The following is a 24,175-nucleotide window of genomic DNA, read 5'->3' on the forward strand; positions in this document are numbered from 1 at the left end:
CTGTTGTCAGTTAGTTGGTCGCAAGTCGGGGAGTTGCAATTCGGCACTTACGCAGTCGGGTTGGGGCAGCAGTGAGTTCTGCGTCGACATGGCTCGCCCGATGATTGTCCCACGCATCACTTGAGCCGGGCCACGGTCTTGGTGGATCGACGGTCGGCCGTCCTCCTGGACGACGCGTTTTGGCTCGCCGATCGTTCATGTGTCGGCTTGTGTGTGTGCATCGACTCCCGATTTGTCTTCGAGCGTGATTTGTTACCCTTGGGTATCGTCAAGTCTGTCAGTTGGTGTTATTTCCACTGACAACTATTTTAGATGTCAGCATTCTGAGCCGGGGACGCTGGCCGTCCCTGGGCAGTGTCGGAGCTTGTGTGGAGCTGTCCTATCGCTACGAGCTTCGTGGTTCACCGACCCAGGACGTCAAAGTGGAGTAGTAGTGGTTTGAACTACCCAAGCCACGTCCATTCATGTTGTGGTGGTTCGTTTCGGTGGTTTGCTGTTCGGGGAGGTTTTCCGGTGAGCAACACCGAGTGCTTCTACTGCTGAGATTTAGCCGCCATGCGGTGCAGTTAACTATTTTGGTCGACTACGATTTGAGTACTCCAGTGTAATTTTCTGTCTCGTGTTCTGGTTACCTGCCCTGGGCACTGACGTACATTCAGGCAGCGTTCTTTTGAGCGAGATAACTATTACCGTGTTTCAATCTGAGAGTACCAGCGGAATTTTCTGCCTAGTGACCGTTAGTGTTCCTGTTACCTGCCCTGGTCACTAACGTAATTTCAGGCAGCCTCCTTTTCTTACCTGTTGTCGCTGTCCAACATGGTGTGTTACTTTAACAGCTAAAATGTACTCCATTGTGGATTATCACGTTTGTAACATTTCCGATTGGGGTTTACATGTATTGATTGACGGGAAGCAAGTTGTTGTGTCGGTCGGTCCGTGGCTGCCCCGTAGTTGTATTCCGACGGATCATGTATAGTTCTGCTCACCGCCTGTCTCACCTAAGTGAACGAGGGCAGCCCGACCTCCCTGGAGACCTTCTGAGAGCCACCGGCGTTTAATTATCTGTTGTCAGCTATTTTAAACTTTAGGCTTATGGTTATTTGTTTGTTTCTTAAAATTTTTCAAAATTAATTTTAAATTTATCTTTCAAGCTTGAAACAATGCAGCCTTCTGCCTTTAAAGATTATGGTAATATCGTTTGAAATTTTGAAGTAATTGAGCCCCTCAGCCATTGGTATTGCACCTTGCATATGTTGCCTCTTGGATTTTAAATTATTTTATTGTTATCTTAATTGAAATTTTGATTTTTTTTTTATTTCTTGTTGGCCTTCTGCCTTTAAAGGTCTATGGTCATATATTCTAAAATTTTGGAAATTAAGGCCCTCAGCCATTTGTATTACACTTTGTGTATGTTGTTTTTTAATTATTTTATTATTATCTTAATTGGATTTTTATCTTGTTAAGATTTCTTGTTGGAGGCCTTCAGCCGTGAAAGAGTTACTAAATTAGACAATAAATGACAATTAGAAGCAGAAACTGGCTTCAACCCTTGACTCTTTCCACAATCCTTTTGCCTGTTCTACCTAGCGGGTTTAGCGGGCGTTTCAAACAGTATTATCAACATTAAAGTGATGAAACGATACAATGACGCAGGAGTGGAGGTGCTCAGCAGAGTAACTGCTAAGCAAACTACTATCAGACGATGACCCTACAACAGCCAACACCACCACATAGAGCTACACAGACTAGTGGCCATTAACTACGTAAGTGGTGGAATCACTACTTCCTTCACTCGTGACGAGATGGAACTGGCAATAACGAAACATAAAGACAGAAAAGTTCCTCGTCCAGGTGAAGTTGACACAGAAACCATCGAAACTGTTGAACTACAGATTGTCCCCTACCTGACGGACAATCTCAATGATTCGTCAATGCAAGGGAGGATACCCGTATGCTGGAAGATGACCAATGCAGTGATTGTCAAAAAATCAGCGAAGAAGGACTCAACAGTACCTAAATCATATACAACAATCTGTCTATTGAATTTAGTAGGCAAGGTCCAGAAGAGGATACTGTGTGACAGACTACAGACTCACAGACATCTTCTGGGCCTCAATCCACATCAGTATAGGTTCCGGCCATACATGTCTATCGACAATGCAGTAAATAGCGCTTTACCAGAACTGAGAGCACACAGGATAAATATGTGGTGGTGTACTTGGCGTTTTTGACAACTTTTGGTGGCCTGCGATATTAGCAAAGTTAAGACAAGTGCAAATTACAGGAGCTCTATTTAACAGCTTCCTCAGCTACTGCAGAGACAGAGTTATTCAATGGCGAGCAGGCCTCCGAAGAGACGAAAATCACCAAAGGATTCCCAGAGGGTCTCATAAGTGTTATTGAGCCGCTGATAGACGACCGAGACATAAATGATAGAACGAAGGGAATAGTAGTGTACACATGACTTGCTCGTAGTGTTATCGCGAAACTCTAGAAGACACATAGAACAAAAGATAATGCTGTAACAATAATAAACAAACAGTTACAGTTAAGAAAACGGTGTACTTACCAGTGAAAGGTGAACTTAAAAGAAACCCCAGCGTCAAGCAAAAGGGTAACAAAATAGCTAGGTTTACACATTGAAGACAGCCTGACGTTCATTGAACGTACAAAACTTACAACCAACAAAGCAATGAAAATAATGCATAAATTAGCAAGACTAAATATAACAAAATACACACTATCCATAAAGAAAATACACACATATGATATCACACTATTCGAAACCATAGTATGCTTTACAGCGAGCGCCTGACATTGACTAGAGGTGGCATCTAATAAAATCATTCTGAGAGGTGCCCAAAGAAGTGTTCTGCTCAGGAAGTTGGGGGAGCGGCACAACGTCGGCGGAGGCTCCATGTGCGGTAACGACAGTGTGGCCCATTGACACGTTCAGCGTACGAGGTGGAAGGACCGGTGGCGCGCGCAAACACGTCCAGAGCACACAGGGACAGCTACAGAGGCGCACGCGTTAACACGTCCAGAGCAGTTAAAGGGTTAAAACTGATACATCCTTATAATTTCTTTGCGCACCTTTGGCTCCAAAAGTGCCATAAGACAAACAGGCTCCAAAATTGTCATACGCCAAATTAAAATTATCTATCACTTCATTCATGAATTGTATCCGTCAATGCAGCCTTCCAAATCCTGGGTTAGCTACATTTTGTAAATAAAACACCCCTATGCATATTTATAGCTCTAAAGTTCATAACATCAGCGTCATCAAATTTGTTCTTCACAGACTTTAAATCCTCGTCTCCATTCTGATATTGTCACAGATTGTTGCAAATATCATTTATTATTTCCTTTCCTTCTACAGCTTTAAAATAACTACACGTGAAAGTACCATTCTTTTCCTCACTTCTATTTGGGATGTAAGCATTTTCAGGTAATCGAGACCATGGGTCAGGAACATAGTGTTCTGTACCTTTAATGTTTCTAATTTCTACATCGTAGTGTTGAAGGAACAGTGCCTGTCTAGTGAGCCTATTACGTAACAGCCAGCAGTAGTTTCGAAAAGTCAACACCTGGGGATCTGTAATGGCTAATTCCTCCTTCTCGGATTATCAGCAATTTCTTTCAAATTTACTCTGGATGCATCTGGAAAAAGCAACTGATCATAGTAACATTTTGCAATTCATTTCTTTCTCTTGAAATGCCGACACTCTCAACCCATAATCCGAACTACTTGTCGCCACATGAAATAGGTTACTTATATTTGGGTGACATACTTTAATTTCTCTGGCCAAACTCACACTCGTTTGTCCTTTTCAAGCAGCTGACTTAAAGTAGGTTCATTAAATGCTTCGTTGGTTTCATATGTACAGTAGAATGAACACATACTTAGAAGTATCTTTAACTGCTTTCTTGACTTTCGTCTTTCACAGTCTCTTATAGCTTTCACATTCTCTGGATGATTTTCAATACTGTTTGCCCTGGTAATACGTCCAGTAAATGTATTCTCTTCTTTAGAAAATCACATTTATTCATTTTCATCTCCATTCCCTGCTTTGATTAAAGCTTTGAACACCTTATCCAGATGTACTGATGATCCTGCTAGCTTTTGTGCCAATCATTGGATCATCAGAATATACTGATATCTGTGAATTTAATTCATTACCCAATATTCGGTGTAGATCCCTAACAAACACCGAAACGGTACTGTTTAAGTCAAAGGTTGCAGCTTTATTCTAACACCATTTTCCTTTGAACAGAAACGCAGTGAAATTTCATGATCTGTCTCTCGTTTTATTTTCTTGTTTAGTGTTCCAGCATCCATAACTGTTCATACGCTATGGTCTCTTTCATACAGGGCATTCCAGCTTATAGATTTATTACTTATAGGGGAAAAATAAACTCTGCGTACCTATTGCTTTCAGCTGCATCATTCTCTGGATGTAACTCCGATTTTCCGATATATATTTTTTTGCTTGACATTCTGCTAGAAATTACGAGGTTCATCATAAATCTCTTTGTCATTTTCATCCTCATCCAACAAATTCCTGTTGTAATCCCATGTGTACTCTTTCTCTTGGCCCTGCATCTTCGTTGTTTCTCTCTGATTTTGTATGACTTAAACAAAGATAATATCAGCCTCAAGAACTTTTATGTCATCAGGGAGAAACATCAAGACATCACTATTAACTTGACAGTCACTTGCATTGTGACGAATTTTCATCTCTACTGAATATAAATCATAATCAAAATCCGTCTGTATTAATTTGATTCTTGGATCATCCTCTTCATTTTTCTTCGTCGAAAGTCACATTATTTTTTACAAAAGTCCCTAGTGATTGTTCATATACGAAGAATTAAATTATCTTATCAGAATCTGTTGCACATATATCGACGTGCAAGGCATTTTCCTTACCTCCCCTTCTACTACTGAAACAAGAGCTTCTTCCAGGTCACTAAACCTTGTATCTTACTCAATTTTTCCGTCTTTCAAACCGTCACATATCTGACAAAGTTCTACAAAACACGAAACGTCATCTAATCCATCTTGTAAATTGCACTCATTATTAGCTTCTTAAACAAGATGCCTCTCTCTTAGTGTCCCCGAACTATCTTCTTAATAACCCACGATCTCTATTCCTTTTGCTCACTACATCCTGTTCAGTTTCATCATTTCCATTTCATCTACCTCCCTAGCGATAGTTTTTTCTCTAACTCCATTTATCCATATTCCGATATTGAACAATTTTATTGTCTCCTTTGTGTTCTACATTTCTAGCCCTATCTTCACACTTTTGATACTTTTGCTGTCGCCCTTTCTTGGGCCAATTTCTTTTTTTCGCGCCCGACAGCCCCAGTATGTTCTTAGTAGTTAGTGATCCTCTTCTCTGTACCCCTTCAGTTTTTGAAGTTACCTGTATGACCAGAACCAAAACATTTTCTACCAAATCTTCTCATACTATTCATTTGGTGCCCATTGCGGCCTCCTCATTCAGGTACATTGTGGCTCCTGAAAGTTCTTTGGTATCATGTTTCATGCCACCGACCTTCATCTCCAACTGTCTCTAAGAGATCGTCGACCATTTTATAATTGTTGCCGACGTGACGTTTCTTATCATCAGGCAGTTTTTTTCCATTGCTCCCACAGTACCTCAGATTCTGTACGCCTATCACTCAAATACTCTAATATCTTAAACCACGACTCACAGTAGTCCTTCACGGTACTACCTCCATGTTTCTCTGTCATTTTTGCGATGAAGAATTCTCGCCACAAATTATTCTGTTTTTGCACAGACCAAAACTCCTCTAAAAACTTCTCTTTCAACTCCGAGAACTTCATATTTGACCCATCTAAGTTCAAACCCCATGCTTTTCCACTACCAATCACAGTATCAATTGATAAATTAATCTTCTCCTCATCTTTCATGTACTTTAACACAGCACGTTCGCTGTTCTTAATGAAATCCCCCGGATTCCAACCTTCCTGTTCAGTCACTGGACTGTATTTCTCCTCTTTGCTCAATAGCTTTGAGTTTTTCAAGTCCAAAGTAGTACTGTTTGCTTTGTTTTGCAATTCTATGCGTAATGATTCTGCTTCATTACAAATTTGTCTAGTCACATCACCTACACTACTTAGTAATTTCTTAAGACCAGATTCTATTTTCGTGACACCACCTCTGTCGGCCACGAATTCAGATTTCCTCTGTCGGCCACGAATTCAGATTTCATACCTCCTTTTTATTTCGGTCTTTATTAAACGAGTTTGTGGAATTTATTGCCTAAGATCGTTCTACACTTTCTTCTATTCTTCGTAATTCAATAGTAGTCTTGCATTGACACCAGTTACTTCATACTGTACTTTTGTTATGCCACCTTTTACTGAAGAAATGAAAGAAATAAGTTAAGTAATCCTTTGGCTCTGTATATTCAGTATAAACAAATTCGCGTTTTTATTATTCGTTTGGTTCTAATCTGGTTTCCAGTTGTTGGTCTTGAATTTTCTGTTTTAATCTGTATCTCCATTTTCTGGTTCCAAATTTGGATATCATTTGAATTTGAGTTTCAGACTTCTAGACTTCAGCATGGGTATGAGACATAATATTTGTGAGTAGCACTCCTATATTACAGTTCACTATAATCGTGTCCATGGCAATGTTTGTGAATAATTTCGGAGCTATAAGGTTGCTACACTACTCCCATTGTTCGATTTTGTTCAGAGTTTTGCTGATCGCAAATTGTAGTCTCATTCTCTACTTTGATCTACTTTGAACTTTTATATATTCAGTTGTAATATGGCACAACATATTATCAAGAATTAATACTGTCAGCAAAGCTTTGCCAAAGTCAGATTTTTATTGTTGCAAAGCCAGTCGAAATGATCGATCTGGGTAAAACGATTTTGGCGTATAATGCACAGACAGTACATTTGAACAGTTGCTAGTTGATTCAAAATTAACTGCTGAAGACTTAGAATGTTAACATGAATTCACTGAAACTGCGCGTTCACTTAATCGAAAACGACATTTTAATTAGAAAGCTGCAGATGAACCCATATTCGAACCAAAAACGGAATTGAAAGTAAATTTGGAAGGTGTCAGGCAAATCCAACACCTTCCATGAAAAACCTGACATGATAAGCAAATCTAGTAGTATGGCACATAGCTCCGAATAAATAGTGACATTAAATTATCCAAAGTAATACGAGTAACGAGTGAGAAAATGGAATACTACAGACTAACACAAGAATGCCTAAATGTATGTCATACCTTCCCACCATGAGACAGACAAAGCTCCGAGGGGGGAAACGAGAACAGAAGCTGAGAGCAGAACCGTGTTACTCTGGAAGGCCCTACGATAAGGGATGGACACCCACGTGGCCAGCTAGCCGCTAGGACCACCCCCTAGCCCATATTCAAAGCTAGAGCCCTCCAGAAGAACAGTATAGATCTTACGATAAAACAAAAAGTGCCACACTAGCAGCAAGTTTTAGCAAGAGACTTTTTCGCGTCTCTGTTACGTCAGGACCAGCCCCCAGCCCATGTTAAACGATACAGCCCTCCACAAGAACAGTATAGATCTTACGATCACACTAAAAGGACCACACCAGCTGCAAGTTTTAGCGTGAGACTTTTTCGCGTCTCTGTAACGTTGCAAACTTTAAAAACATTGCCCCACCACGAAAAGTATAACGTTTCTCATTAGATATACAGAATTTTTGTAGGCGGAGCCTAAGGTTAACATTGGGATCCTGATTGGTCAGATGAAAACACAGGCAGATAGTTTTTTTAAACCAACTTCGGTAAACTGTAGTAAGGAGAAGTTAGGAGAGATTCGCTTCCGAGACGGCGAGGTGAGCGGAGCTGTGCTGCCCACCGCCCCCTGACGAACACCGACAAGGTAATGAACGCACGTGATGCCGCATAATAGCACATAAAGCTTCACTCAGAAATGCAGAAGTCTCATCTGTTACACCCCCTTTTTGCGTAATACAAGTGTTGATCGTCAATTGAAGCTCATGGTGTTCACATTTGCCTCTTGAAGTAAAAATCTGAAACGTGATGATTTTTCTGTTATATAGTTATTGAGAAGCCACATCAGTCACTGTAATTTACGACAAGTTAGATAAGTAATTAAAGATAATTGAGGGTCACTGTAGGCCATTTTGATAGTTTTCTCTTTTGTGAAACTAAATTTAAACCTAGATTATAGATGTGATATGGCAAAGGTCATCCTTCGATCCATTGTAGAACTTCGAAACCCATTCAGAGAATATTCGTTCACATTTTTGTTGAACGCAGTTGGTTTTTACCGTCCTGTATTAAAACATTTCCTTTTATCAACAGTGCAATTTATAAACAATGTTTTGTGAGTAGAATAAAATTTCCAATGGTAAACTTAACTGCTTTTTCGACGTTATTTTACCAGTTAACTAAAAATAGGAAAGCCTTGAACCCCTTCCACTAAATTTAGTTAGTATTAAGATTCTTTTACAAGGAGTGCAGTGGAGCTGACGCTGAAATCATTAAGTATTTGGTTATATCATCGCTAGTCTCACTGAACTCCTCTGAACTCTATATGTCATGTGTAGTCTGGCGTCTCCTTACCAGCAACAGGTCCCAGGTTCAAACTAGTCAATTCCCTACAAAACATGTTCAGAGCGTCGTTGCACGAAAGTGGTAGGGAGACACGGTATAGAACAGACAGACACCATGCACAATGTTAGAGAATGGCCACCCTGCCAGGATAGTAAAACATCATGATTAAAGGTCGACCACGTGCCTAACTAGATCAAAAAAATATCCTGTTGAAAAATTTTCGTAATTTTTTTTTTTTTTTTTGAGACGCATATATAGTCGAAAACAGTACTGCAGCGATAGACAGTAAGAATGTATTCAATAAATAGTGAGACATTCTAGCAGAGGCTACAGCATAGTTAAGTTATGAATTTTAAAAATTGTTAGAATTAAGTTTTCTCCTCAATGCAAGGGCACAGGTGGCGGATACATCGTTGACAAGTTGGTTCTGACCCAACAAGTAAGTGAATTGATTGTCAAGTCGTGTGTGCAAACAGTTAACGAAACGCGTGACATTGTATGAGCGCATGTTGACGCGAAGTAGGGCGCGTGAATTGCTTTTAAAGCAGAAAATAAGGGATTAGCAATGGCAGATCGAGACCTTGACCGAATTGAGGTAGAGACCCAGCATGAAAATGGACAGAGAATAGAGGACAGTACAACAGACGATGCACTATCGCGAGAAATAGGGCATATAACGCACCATAACGAGGATAATGTACGTCAAGGCATAGAAAACATAAGTCAGCATACGGCAGAGGAGCAGGAAAGTAGAGCGACAGTCGATGATGATTCTAACTTGCGTCTTGAATACGTAGAACCCATAGTACAAGTAATAAGAGCTCCCTCACCACAGAGCACAAGGAATGCGAGCATAAACGTGTCACAGCACAGGTCAATGCAATCGGTTGCGAACCAACACTTGAGTGAAAACACAGAGCGTAGGACGTCGGAAGAAAACGCAATAGGATCCACCAATCTGGCAGAATTATTACAACAAATTACGGAAACCATGACAAGACAAAATATAGAAATTGCGAACCAAATTAAAATTAAGAATGCAGAAGCCACGAGACAAATGCGCGAGATTAAAGAACATAACAAAATTTCAGTTACACGTAAGTCTTATTGAATAAGAGGCAAGAGAATCTCGAGAAGTGATAGGAAACTTAATAACAGGTAACAATCAATTGAGAACAGACATTGACAAGGTACAAGCAGACGTACAAACACTGCGAAATGACATTCAGGACTAGATCAAAACATTACGTAACAACACCCAGGGAGAAGTCAAGAAACTAGAGAAACAAATAAACGAAATTACTAGACAAGCAGCAGGTACAGCGCGTGAAATTGTTGAAAACAGCGTATTACACAAACGTATCACAAAAGCAGGGCTGAAAAGGTGTGATAACCGCATAGCCAAAATAGAGGCGCAAACGAAGCAACAATTTCAGAAATTGCGAGCAGAGTTGTTGTAAACCATTGAAGAGCGTAGTGAACAATATCGAACAAACACTGAGTCTGCAACCACATCCGTATCTGTAACAGCACCGGAAAAACAAGCAATTAACAAAGACATTACGCATTTGCGATTCCAATCACAGGCGGAAAGTAACATACGTGAAATCGGATAGCCTGCACAGCAACAAACACATTTCGAAATTCTTGATGAACAAACGTTATCACAAACACATGCGGAACCACAAATGTATGTTTCAAGACAGTTTAGATCGTGCAATGAAGCAGCGAGGTCAGCCAGACAAAATACCGAACCAATACCTGACAATGGAAAGCCAGGTCGCGAAGAGTACAGTGCAATGCATTCAGCTACACGTTCACAACCGATGGAAGAAAATTATTGCGTACCACTCCAACGATACTACGCAAGGACAAGCGAAAGTTACAGTGGACAATATCCAATGGATCTACCACAACCGAAAAGAACGACGGGAGAAATGATCAGAAACAAAAGTGGCGAAGAATCGTGAATTTCATATGGAAGTATGATGAAATACGACCACAATCATTTCCTCACAGTCAAAAAATTTCAACACTTTCGAGAAGGAAACTCCTTACATCCACGAGCTTTTGTTGATCAATTCCGAGTAGGATTACCAGAAAATTGGACGCTAGCACACAAATTAGACTTTATATGTGCACACATGTCAGGAACAGTCGCAGAAACCATTCAGAATGTTGCAGCGACATGCCGATCGTACGAAGATTTCAGAGAGAAGTTTCTCTCACGGTATTGGTCCAGCGAAGCACAGAATAGAGTACGAATTATTATAGGACCCATATTTTGAAAATTCAGGAGAGAAGAGTCGCGTGAAATTTTTCGAATTAATGGCAAAGAAAAATCAATGCTTAGATGTACCATAAAGTGACGGATAGTTGATTAAATTATGCGCCATGAAGCTACCATTGAAATACCAGCAATCATTAGTAGGTCGCGGAGGCAATAACGTCAAAGCATTTAAAGGTATTCCAACGGAAATAGAGTTAATATTTTTGGAAGATGACGCAAGAAAAAGACGAAGCGCACGTGAAAACGAAAGCAAAAATCAATGGAATCCACAAGACACAGTACGAAGAAACAATAATTACGAACCATGTGATAACTTCGCACCAATAAACGGCAATAGATTTCAACAATAACCGGTTATGGATTTAGAAGAGAATATGGCAATAACTATAATTCACCCAGGAATGGCAACAATTATTATAGAGGGAATAACGACCACTGTAACGGGTACTGGAGAACCAGTAGACCGACAAATTATCAACAAAGAAACCACTATCAACAAGCTGAACAAGAAAAGAGAGTACAGATAGAAGAGGTGGAGGTAAGACCATTAAACCCCGATAAACGTTCGAATTAACAGCTAAGCGCACATGCCAAAGAGAATGACGCATCGACCCAGGACAATTGCAGCACCTTGAACAGAGAAGTAAAAATCGTATCACGAGAAGGGAAGAAGGAAGAAACCAATCCGCAGGGACCAGATGAAAACCAAGCCAAGAAAATAACAATATCGTGCTGGGACGAAATTAATTGGGAGAATACTGACGAGGAAGATGAATTAGCAGAGGCACGCACAACGAATGTAGGAGGAAAGGACGAAGTAATGAGTATTGCAGAGCTATTTGAGATGGAAACCACGGAAAGCGAATTCAATGAGGATAATGTGCAGTCGACAGAAGTTGAAAATAAGTTATGAGTGGGCACACAACCCAACGTATATAATGAAGGAAGTTAGTTAGAGCATTTAGATGCAATTATGTGGAAGTAGCGACGAAGAAGGAGAAGATAGACGAGGATGAGGAAAAAGTAGAGGATGTTGAAGAAAGCATAAATGAAGGAAGAAATAGAGAAGTGGAAATAAAAGAGAGAGAAGTAGCAGTCGAAGCTTATCATACAGAAAGTTCGATTTCACAAGGGAAATTCCTGAAAAGACTCATGTATGATTCAGTGGAGGATTCGTTGATGCAAGAAGAAGAACAGAAACAACCCTTTCAAATTCAACCAATTGTGAAGACCATGGTAAAGCATATCCCAATCAATATTGTAATTGATAGCGGAAGTGAACTGACTGCGATTTCAGAAAATTTATTCATGCAGTGTAATACCAATGACGAATTGCCAGTTCTGAAAACACGTAAGATTGAAGTAAGAGGTCCTATTAGAAACAATGCTGCGGAAGTTACGAGACAAACAAGGTTAACTATTTCGTGCCAAGGTCAAAAGATCGAAGCCAACTTTGTGATTATACCTAAACTAACTGTAGATTTGATTATGGGTGCAGATTTTTTAAATGAGAGACGATCAATAGTAGATATGGGGAAAGGTAGCGTAACATTCGGGAATGTCACATTTCTCTTTGAGCAAAAGCTAAAATTAGAACAACTACCAGTTAAATCAAACAATTAAGAATGACATGAGATAAAGAGGATGAAGAATTAGAATGGTATGCACGAAAGGGGGAATCGCCTCAACTCATGTTAGAAGTCCATAAAGAAATCGACGAAAAATTGCAAGAAGTTAAAGGTACTTTTGAACACAGTAAAAGAGAATTAGAGGGTATTTTACGAGATAAAGCAGAGGTACGTTTACCTAAGACTGGCAGTATTAAACACTTTCAGTACAAGTTTGAAGATTAATTTTATTACTGGTAAATAATCAGCCCAATATTTCAAGATTATGTTGCAGATAAGATCGTGAGGAGAAAGAAGAATGAAGAGAGAGGAAGGTGGGAAAGAAAGTAGTTTCAATAAAAACGAAAACAAAAATAACACCAATAGTACCATAGATTAAGGTGAAGGGATAAAACACAGATAGTCTAACAGCATGAAATACTAAAATGCCATACACCACGGCACTACATAAAAATAAAAGAACCATTTTAGGATTTTTGTAGAAGTTAAGACTAAAAATATCTTAGAATTGTAACATGGAAAGGGCGTTGAAATTTGTAAAGCTTTTAAGAAAGCGTAAAACAATGTAGATACTAGACATATGTAAGATGATTATAAGTAAAACTTTTTGTAAGAACCATTATAAAAACTCCAGCAAGAACGAGATGCAACGACTCACAAGTTGCAACGAGAGAAGTATCAAGAAAAAAAAGGACGTTATTAGCAAGACACGATACCTACAATGCAGAAGCGTCGAGAGAAGGGAAAGAACAGCGAGACCAACAGAGGGCCCTTGTATCAAAAGTAGGAAATAAATCCGCGTGCTAGGCGGAACCCTGCTGGGACAGAACACGGAACCACAGAGTGGCGGAACACGAAAGGGATCGGTGCAGGGACTGACAAACAAACACCGGACTTTCACCGCTCGTAATCCTCGGGACGCCCTGACTCAGCGGAGCGGGCAAAAAACAGTCCAACGGGAAGATCGCTTGGGCACGCCACCACTGGCAAAAAAAAGTGTAAAAGTCACACTACTGCTATTAAACGTTTCTCATTGGATAGACAGAGTTTTTGTAGGTGGAGCTTAAGGTTAACACCGAGACGCTGATTTAAACATAGATTATAGATGTGATATGGCATAGATCATCCTTCGATCCATTGTAGAACTTAGAAACCCATTCAGAGAATATTCATTCACACAGTTGGTTTTTACCATCCTGTTTTAAAACATTTCCTTTTATCAATAGTGGAATTTATAAACAATGTTTTGTGAGTAGAATAAAATTTCCAATGGTAAACTTAACTAAAAATAGGAAAGCCTTGAACCCCTTCCACTAAATTTAGTTAGTATTAAGATTCTTTTACAGGGAGTCTAGTGGAGTTGACGCTGAAACCATTAAGTATTTGGTTATATCATCACTAGTCTCACTGAACTCTTTTGAACTCTACATCTCATGTGTGGTCTGGCCTCTCCTTACCAGCAACAGGTCCCAGGTTCAAATTAGTCAATTCCCTAAAAAACACGCTCAGAGCGTCGTTGCGCGAAAGTGGTAGGGAGACACGATACAGAACAAACAGACACCACACAGAATGTTAGAAATTTACAATAAAATGAAAAATTAGATTTATTAACAGAAGACAAAGACAGGTTTTCACAAAACGTTGAAAGCCTCAGGGAATTGAACAGAGACCAAAGAGAAACACAATGGCTCAACACAGGACGAAGGTTAACAGATGAAGACCGATCGGATATTAATGGGGAAGAGCTATTTACTAAGTTGGATTTGGTTCCTTGAATTTCTGTAAATAAAATCACAACTCTACTCTAGGTATTAAATTCTATTTGTTCCAGCAATTTAATGCCTATGTTTCCAAATGTTTCAACATCATTACGCATATGTTTAACACTTTCTGTGACAGTTGCAGAAGGCGAAAGGTCATTTTCAAAACTGAAAATAATAAAAAACTATTTATGATGGTTATTACCGAAGATGGAGTGACAAATTTGTGCATCATTAGTATCGAATCGGAAGTAGATTTCAAAACAGATGCTGAGTTAGAAAACATAAAAATTGAATTCCATGTTTCAAAATGTATTTAACTTTATTTTAGAGTAAGTATTAAGTAAATAAGCGGAACATAAAACTTAAAATATTGTTGGTTTTTTCCATTTGGTTGGCAAAGGGGAATGGGGGCGCAGGCTGATTTTTCGCACCTTGGCGCACAGTATCGTTAAGATGACCCTTGAGCCTAGCACACTAAACGCATTTTATTCATGTCTGTCCTGTACTTTTTCAACCAGTATTATTATCAATTAATCCAAAATTCAAGACTATGTAAAAACTTTCATGAATGTTTCCACTAATGAATCTTGAAAATGATCTCGATCTTCAGTCATCATTTGCAGTTGGATTATATGGCTAAAATATTCCTTTAATGAAATTCAAATATGACTCAAATATTTTGAAGTATTCTGGATTATTCACGAAGCAATCCATTCATTATTTCCATACTCTTGGAATGTAGAGTACAGTGTTATTGGCGACTAGTCGGCGTCTTCTGTCAGGAACAGCTATTTTCCAACAATAGCCATTCTCACAGTGGTCGACTTCATTACTGTCTGAAGATCCGGTAGAGTCATCGGTTTTGCCATTGTCCGTAACTGCTTAGGGAGCATTTGTTTCAGAATCACTTTCATCAGGAAAGTCACTATCACCATTGAGTTCATCTAAAAATGCTTCCCATATATCATCTTCCGTTAGTAAAATGTCATTTCTACGTCGCATTCTTACATAAATGTACTGAACACTCAGCAACAGAGCAGTTGCATGTTGTGTGCTCCTGGGTAACAGTAACCCATCAGAAATTATTTCTGTCAAATTAAATAAACAACAGTGTCTCACAACTTCGAAAGTCCATCCTTTTCTAGATCTCATTTAATGGTGAATTTACATTCATGTCAGACGGTTGTGTAAATGTGGTGGTGCATGCCAAGTAACAAACAAAAAACTCCTGGGTCTGACTGACCCTAGCGTAGAGATAAGGAGTTAAATTACATATACTGCATTAGTGTCATGGATATTAAAAATATAGTGCGACATGGCTAGTTAATGGTAATTATTATTATCATAAATAAGCTCACATCTATAGAGATACACGCAAGGAATAGAACAAGTAAGGAAGTAAGAAAGACAGAATAAAAAAAACATACATAATTACAGAGGCATTTCCTTTGCTTGGCTTTCAACTCAAAGTCATCAGTGTTTGAGGTTCATGTCTTATAGTGTCTCCCCCTTACCATAAAAGAAAATGTGATGTTTGAGCAAACAATTACCACTGTCCATGAAAATAACTCACTAAAAATTATTGTGTCTTTTCACTGCTGCGTTGATTGAGGCACGAAAATGGTTACATTTTAAGTGTTGAAAAACAAATTTAGATATCTTCACTAAATTAAAATGTCGGTGGATCACAAATATTTAGTAGGATAGATGGATTGCAAAATTTTCTTCATTACCGATGTTAAATTCTTTTGAATTCTTCCATCTAAAGGTCTTGAACAACACATTACATTCAAGGGCATATCTGAGTATTGCCCCTTATCAGGGTAAAGCCAATATAAATCCCTTACAATAAAGACTCCGGTAAGACCTACAGACCTTAATGGATGCATACAAGTGTTGAATTGTTGGCCGAAACTAAGTCTTTTATGGTGTCCTCCGCTAACCCACAGACTGTACATACGCATTTATATAGACAAAAATACCATATTTAGTTTCGAACTTCCGCCAGAAGTTTTTATGGTCACCCCTTCATAGCAAAAAGTAAAAATTATCTGGCCTTTATGATACATTTTTGCTTAATAGAGTTTATGTCAGTCTTAGTGGAAGTTACAACTGGAATGGAAAGGTGACAATTGCGTTTCTGATGACAGGGAGATCACGGGGGACTGCACACACGGTTGCATGATGGCCCTGGACCCACAACTGGAAGCCACAAGTATTCAGTGATGTTTTCGGAATCAGTAGACACGACATCTTGAGGCCGCTCAAGACAGGATTCCAGGAGGTTATGATGACGTACACATTTGGCGAATTACGTGAAAAAATACATAGAAATGAGTTATTAGAGGTGCACACACGAGATACATGCGTTTGCCGAAAGAGAAGTTCACTTCAGAACATTTCATCTATTTATTTCGATAAATTTATATGTACAACGTGTGTTATATATCTCTTATACTACATTTGTTGCAGGTCATATGTTCCTAACACAAAATCATAATCGATACATTATTCATGCAGCTTTGACTTTCTTGTTTCTGCTTGTTGTGTGCATGGTGTTTGTGTTGTGAGGTAAAACCTTATCTATGTTTAATAGACAATTGCTTCTTTTCCATTACAATTATTATTTTATCTGAGCGTAATAACAATTACACCATTTAATTACATGTATTACTCAAGACTTATATATATATATATATATATATATATATATATATATATATATATATATTAGTATGACAGTTGATTGCGTCCATTTCAGCATCTGCATCTGTTTCTATGTGTGTGTTTGTATGTGTGTGTGTGTGTGTTTCACTGGAAGTATGCTGTTCCAGAGTTCGTGTGTTCGCTATTCTTTGTGTATGTGTTGCTCCTTATTTGTATAATTCACGTGACATGCGTGGCACATTATCGGTTATTTCATTTAGTGTACTCCAATCATCTGGTTCTTGTAGATCTTCTCATGTGTTATCACACTTAGTTTGCGGTTGTATGTGTGTGAGTCTGTTACAGTGTAAATTGACATGTTCAGGAGCTCCTAGTTCTCCACAAGTACACATCAGAGTTCGACTGAGACCAAACCGATGAATGCGTTCTGGCCTGTGAGGCAATGGACCATGCCACGAGTGGGACCTATATGTTTTAGCCTCATTCGTTCCTTGATGTTTGGGAAAAAGGTGTAGACGCAACGCCCCTTTTCTGGTTAATCCTGTTCTCTCTGCTAGGTATCATTTCACCAGAAGTTTAGCCGACACATTTCTGTGATGTCCTCTCCTATAATTTCAAATACCTTGTTAAGTCTGCCTCTCTTCAATCAGTACGCTACTGCTCCTTGACAAATGGTGATTCAATGGGGCACACTGTCATTACCACACATACATTTTAGTAGTTGTGGTGCTTTTTTTTAAATTCATAAAGTTGTTCCCATTGACGAAAGTGACAGCTGGAACAGTGTATAATAAAATGGCACTGGACTATTTCGCTAAGAAAGGTAAACCAATGAGAGTATTACATTATGTCTAAGTCCTGTTCAAAATTATGGGAAAATAGTATGACAGACGGCCAAGGACAGGTTGTAAATGTATCAGCCTACTACCAATCAAGTAATTCAGAAGATATATATATATATATATATATATATATATATATATATATATATATATATATATATATATATATGAGAGACTTGGCAATTATGTTGGACTTACTGTCATGAAAAACATGGTTCTTAGGACATGTATGTGACACATTTGAGCACATTATGAACATGTTAAATCACTGAACTAGTAGTTTTCCTTCTGAAGAGATATTAAAAAGGGAAAATCAAAGAGTTTAGTGGAAAACTTACTAGATTTTCGGCCTCATAGGGAAAATACTGTAGACGAGATGATCAACTACTTTGAAAAAGAATGGCAAAACAAACTTAAGGTTATATTCATTTGCATGAAGAAAATCTGAAACTTTAAAAGTTCAAAAGAGAAGGTTTGAGTATCATGAAGACTCGAGAGAAAATGAGTGAAATTAACCACAAAATTAACAAATTCAGTTTTATTTACAATGTATTTCACAAAATTTTAAATTTCCCTTATGCTAATGGCTATTTTTTAAAGAAACTAGAGTCAATAAATAAACTTGGTATAAAAAATATAGCACATCTAAAAAATAATCTCCTAGAGATTAAAATAAAGATTGAGAAACATAAAAGATCGTCTGGAAATAAACATGCAGTTTTGATGTGCCAAATAATAATAAGCTAATCAGTTAGCATTTTGTGAATCTAATAACTTTGTATGTATATGTTAATGATAAAATACAATGATTAAATATGGTTTTGTCAACTTTCAGAAAAAAGTTTATTTGAAACGTTATAAAATGGCTGTGCATTTGAAGAACAGCTTCGAAAATAAAAAAATTACAGGATAGTGAGTTATGATGGACTCACAAAACAGTGAGAATGTGGGTGTCAAAGAGAGTGAGAAGAGACTCACTGAACCCATTATAAGTGAAATCATGAAACAGATTAAGTGAGAGCAAGGGAAGGTATAAGGCAAATTACTCTCTTTTATTTTAGAAGATTTGTACAAGGAATTATTTGTCTAATGTGAATAATTTGTGTTTAGAAATAAGTAACAAGAAGAAACAAACAGTAATTAAGCTTACAGGTTTTTAAATTTATAATTATAAAGGATATATCATTAATTGAACCATAAATGATTTTAATATACTAAATGCCACACTGTGTAATGGTAAACGTATATACTACTGAGGAAGCTATTAATTAATACTTTTTTATCCATGTAAGTGCTTTGTGAACTTCATCCATGCTTGTTACCCTGTTGGAAAATGTAATGTAATTGAAAGTAGGTAATAACTCAATGAGAGTTACATTGCCTTAAGAAACATTTATTTTAAGAGATCCTTCCAAGAAAATTTAGTGAAATGTGGGGCATATGGAATGTAACAGCTTTAAATCGACCAAAAATGTATTAAAACTTTATAGTTAAACTGTAACTGTAATAATCGGTTCTTAGAAGTATCGATGTTTTTTAATTATGCTAAAGGTATCGGTGTTTTCTAACGACTTTAAATGTTCGTTGAGAACCTGTTAAAAGTAAATGGAGTGATAGATGTGGTTTGCAGAAAGTAAAAGCACAATAGTAAATATTTCTATAAGTGTACCAACCGTAATATTCATACGATATTTGAATATGAATGTTACTTTTCAAAAATCAAATAACGACATGAGAAATGTTCTTCTGTTACCAGTAGACCGTGAAATTTTATAAAGGAAAACAACTTTATTCAACTTTGTGTAAGACATCTTGTGTAACAAACATACTGGAATCATTACAGGTGAAAGAGAAACGCTGATGTAAGAGAAAAGTGAAGCTGTATGATGTTTTTTTGTCACTTTCATTTTATGTTTATTTCACATGTTTGAGATGGTGTTCCAGTATTTTGGGTTCTCGCTAACATAACAGAAACCAAACTGTTTATCTGATGAGTCAATGAAGAAATATTTGATGGAAATATATAATATTTTTTTGTGTGTCTTGTATATATTTCTCAAATGATTATACAGCAAGTCAATGGTACACCAAGATAGTGTAAAATTAGAATATCCAATTTGCTCCCTTTACGGTTACATGGAGAAAAACTGCCAAAAATAATATTCATGACTTAGGCGACCTCACAGGGAAAAAAACAAGAGGACGAAAGGTAAAAGGTGAAACTGTACAGTATCTATGAGCAATGCACTAAGTGAGTGGATCAAGATTTGTTGTGCTGAGCTTAGCAATATGCAGCCTAAGAACATTCATCACAATATTTTATTCAGTTGTATATATGTATATATATTTTCTCCTTCGCATGTTCATCATATCATATAATATTAGACATGTTTTTATTTATATGTTATACATTGGCAACAGGACTATGGTTGTAACATTAGTCACATAACTATATTTGTCTGTATAAGACGTAGTATTCATGTGACAATGGATGTAAATTTTATTTCTGGTTACATGACAAAGCAAAGTAGAGAGCAAAACAAAGAAACAAAAACAAATACTTGAAACAAGAGAAGAGATGCAAGGCAAGGTTTCTACAAAAGTGTAATAGAAAGAATAGATAACAGTGGAATATGAATAAGACACCTTCACTCAAGATAAGATGTAGGATTGGTGATTATTCGCCTGTAGTCAGTCAGACGATGTGCGATTATATTCAACAAGAATAAAAAGCTTTTCCTATATAGCTTTTATAGAAATAGCTTTCAGTAGAAAGTATTACCTTGTGCTAGCAGTCTTGTGCTACATGCAACATTCTCTTAAAACGTAGCAGCCATTTTCTTATACGCAAAAGCTGCGGTAAAAAATTTCCAACATAGAAAGAGTAACTACGATTCACTGTTATATGTTCAAATTAAAATGGATCAAGCAAAAGTTCAACAAAAAATGTAAATATTTTAAGCAATCAGATTCAGGAAATAGTAAATATGGGTGTGCCAATGCAAAAAATTAATATGGTCCCAGAATAACACCATATGGCGGTCACAATATGGATGTAATGGGAACTGTAAATGAAGTGAAGTCAACTACAGCAAGAGGCTGAAGAATTGGAAATTATTTCTGCAGACGCACAATTCCTACTCTACTGCGAGTGGAGCCATTGGTAGCCTTTCTAGAAACACATGAACTATTGTATTCCATAATTACTGAAATGACTATATAGGACAAGGTAATTTCTAGACTCATAATGAAGTCGTTAACCCTTTGATAACATGGAAAATAGGAATCCCTAGATTACCAACAGATAAGGAATTCCATAACTGAATGTCACATGTAATTTAATTGCCGTGATAACATCGATTATCAGTGTTCCAAATGCGTTAGTTTAGATCGCAAGCGATTGATACATACACTTTTCTGTAAGCAGCGTGCGATAAGAAAAATTATGCAGTAAGAGAGCTCTGATTACGTTGTTAGGAATAGGTTCTCATCATTTCTAAGATAATAAGATACAAATGTAATGCGTTTTTCAAGTGGTAGAATTTGTACGGTGATGAGTTAAAGCGTGAGAAACAGTATTATGTGTCACGTTTATCAGGTACTTCAGAATTTGATGCTCGTTACCTTAATTTTTCATTGTTTTGTCCTTAATTTTACTATTTAATATAATATGCGTACCAGGATCAGGTTAGCAAACATCATTTAACATTCGTGTAAATCGGCCGCAGGTAGTGGGAAGAACAAGGTGTTGTCATGCGGAGCTTGTGTGAATGTCGGTTGATAACTTGGCTGTTTTTGCGTACATACCTAGCACTATGTTCTGAAAGTATAATTTGAAATTTTAGTTTCTGACGTTAGTGTGTAACAACCAGTGTTTTATACTCACATTCTATTCTCATGCACAATCATTTCTTATCTATGGAATTCATTTCTGTGGAGCAACACAACACATGAATACAGCTTTCAAATTATAGAAAATGCCTCAAAGAATAATAACCAGGAGTAGTAATCGAGCTCATTGTTCGAGGGGCGTTCAGTAAGCAACGCAACACATTATTTTTCTGAAAACAGGTTTGTTAAATAAGCGACTGCACTATACCATATTATTTACCACTCTGTTGACTACAAACCCCAATTTATGAACGTTATCTCCTTTCAATGCGACGGCCTTAGGCCACCTTACAGGGAGGGCTTGTACACCCTCATGGCACCATTCTACTGGTTGTCGTCGGAGCCAACGTCTTGCTGCATCAATGACCTCCCCACCATCCATGTACTCCTTCTCCTGGAGTGCATCCTTCATTTGGCCAAACAGACGGAAGTGGGAAGGTGTGAACTCCGGGCTGTAGGGTGGATGAGGAAGGAGAGGCCAACGAAGTTTTCAGTCCTCCGCTCGGCAGTGCGGACTTGCGTAATGCCTTGCCTTGTCGCGGAGAAGAAGAAGAAGTTAATATGTATTTTTGTGGTGACGAACACTCTGAAATCATTTCTTCAATCCTGAGGGTAGCACAATATGCGTTAAGAGTTGATCGTTACACTATGAGTTTGTATATGAAACAGAATAACTCCTTCCAAGTCTCATGAGTCTGTCGCCATGACTTTACCGGCCGAGGGTGCAGCTTTGACCATATTCGTCGGAGGAGAGGTACATCTACATCTACGTGATTACTCTGCTATTCACAATAAAGTGCCGGGCAGAGGTTTCAATGAACCACCTTCATGCTTTCTCTTTACCGTTCCATTCTGATTTCTCTTACTTTATCGTGATGATCATTTCTCCCTATGTAGGTGTGTGCCAACAGAATGTTTCCGCAATCGGACGAGAAAACTGATGATTGAAATTTCATGAGAAGATCTCGTCACAACGAAAAACGCTTTTGTTTTAATGAGTGCCACTCCAGTTCACATATAATGTCTGTGGCACTATCTCCCCTATTTCGCGTTAATACAAAACGAGCTGCCCTTCTTTGTTCTTTTTCGATGTTACCCGTCAGTCCCACCTGATGCTCATCCCGGATCCCACATCGCACAGCAATACTGCAGAATAACGCGGACAAGCGTAGTGTAAGCCGTCTCTTCGGTAGACCTGTTGCACGTAAGTGTTCTGCCAATGACGCAGTCTGTGGTTTGCTCTACACATAATATTATCTATGTTATCGTTACAATTTAGGTTATTTGTAATTGTAATCCCTAAGTATGTAGTTGAATTTACAGCCGTCAGATTTGTGTGACTTATCGCGTAATCGAAATTTAGCTGGTTTCTTTTAGTACTCATGTGAATAACTTCACACTTTCCTTTGTTCAGGGCCAACTCCCACTTTTCGCACCATACAGATCATCATCATCATCATCATCATCTTTGAAGACTGAGTATGCCTTTCAGCGTTCAGCATAGCCCCCTTCTAAAATTCCTCCATGATCCCCTATTCAGTGCTAACATTGGTGCCTCATCTGATGTTAAACCTATTACTTCAAAATCATTCTTAACCGAATCCAGGTACCTTCTCCTTGGCCTGCCCCGACTCCTCCTACCCTCTGCTGCTGAACCCATGAGGCTCTGGGTAACCTTGCTTCTCCCATGCGTGTAACATGACGCCACCATCTAAGCCTGTTCGCCCTGACTGCTACATCTGTAGAGTTCATTCCGAGTTTTTCTTTGATTTCCTCATTGTGGACACCTTCCTGCCATTGTTCCCATCTACTAGTACCTGCAATCATCCAAGCTACTTTCAGATCCGTAACCTCAACCTTGTTGATAAGGTAACCTGAATCCACCCAGCTTTCGCTCCCATACAACAAAGTTGGTCGAAAGATTGAACGGCGCACAGATAACTTCGTCTTGGTACTGACTTCCTTCTTGCAGAAGAGAGTAGATCGTAGCTGAGCTCTCACTGCATTAGCTTTGCTACACCTCGCTTCCAGTTCTTTCACTATGTTGCCATCCTGTAAGAATATGCATCCTAAGTACTTGAAACCGTCCACCTGTTCTAACTTTGTTCTTCCTATTGGGCACTCAGCCCGTTTATATGTCTTTCCCACTGACATTACTTTCGTTTTCGAGATGCTGATCTTCATACCATAGTGCTTACATTTCTGATCTAGCTCTGAAATGTTACTTTGCAAACTTTCAATCGAATCTTTCATCACAACTAAGTCATCCGCATATGCAAGACTGCTTATTTTATGTTCACATATCTTAATCTCACCGAGCCAGTCTATTGTTTTCAACATATGATCCATAAATAATATGAACAACAGTGGAGACAGGTTGCAGCCTTGTCTTATTCCTGAAACTACTCTGAACCATGAACTCAATTTACCGTCAACTCCAACTGCTGCCTGACTATCTATGTTAAGACCTTTAATTGCTTGCAAA

At 38.2% G+C, this 24,175-nt stretch overlaps 1 protein-coding gene across 1 annotated transcript in view; it reads right to left on the reverse strand.

The window, feature by feature from the left end:
- Window positions 1-4,603, reverse strand: part of LOC126281783 (myogenesis-regulating glycosidase-like) — a 42,590-nt gene extending 37,987 nt beyond the window's left edge. Inside the window, exon 1 of the mRNA XM_049980989.1 lies at window positions 4,513-4,603. Within this exon, the coding sequence (XP_049836946.1) occupies window positions 4,513-4,603 (91 nt within the window). The remainder of the gene's footprint in view (window positions 1-4,512) is intronic.
- Window positions 4,604-24,175: the final 19,572 nt, after the last annotated feature.

Source organism: Schistocerca gregaria, chromosome 7, assembly GCF_023897955.1.
Source record: "Schistocerca gregaria isolate iqSchGreg1 chromosome 7, iqSchGreg1.2, whole genome shotgun sequence".
Classification (NCBI taxonomy): domain Eukaryota; kingdom Metazoa; phylum Arthropoda; class Insecta; order Orthoptera; family Acrididae; genus Schistocerca; species Schistocerca gregaria.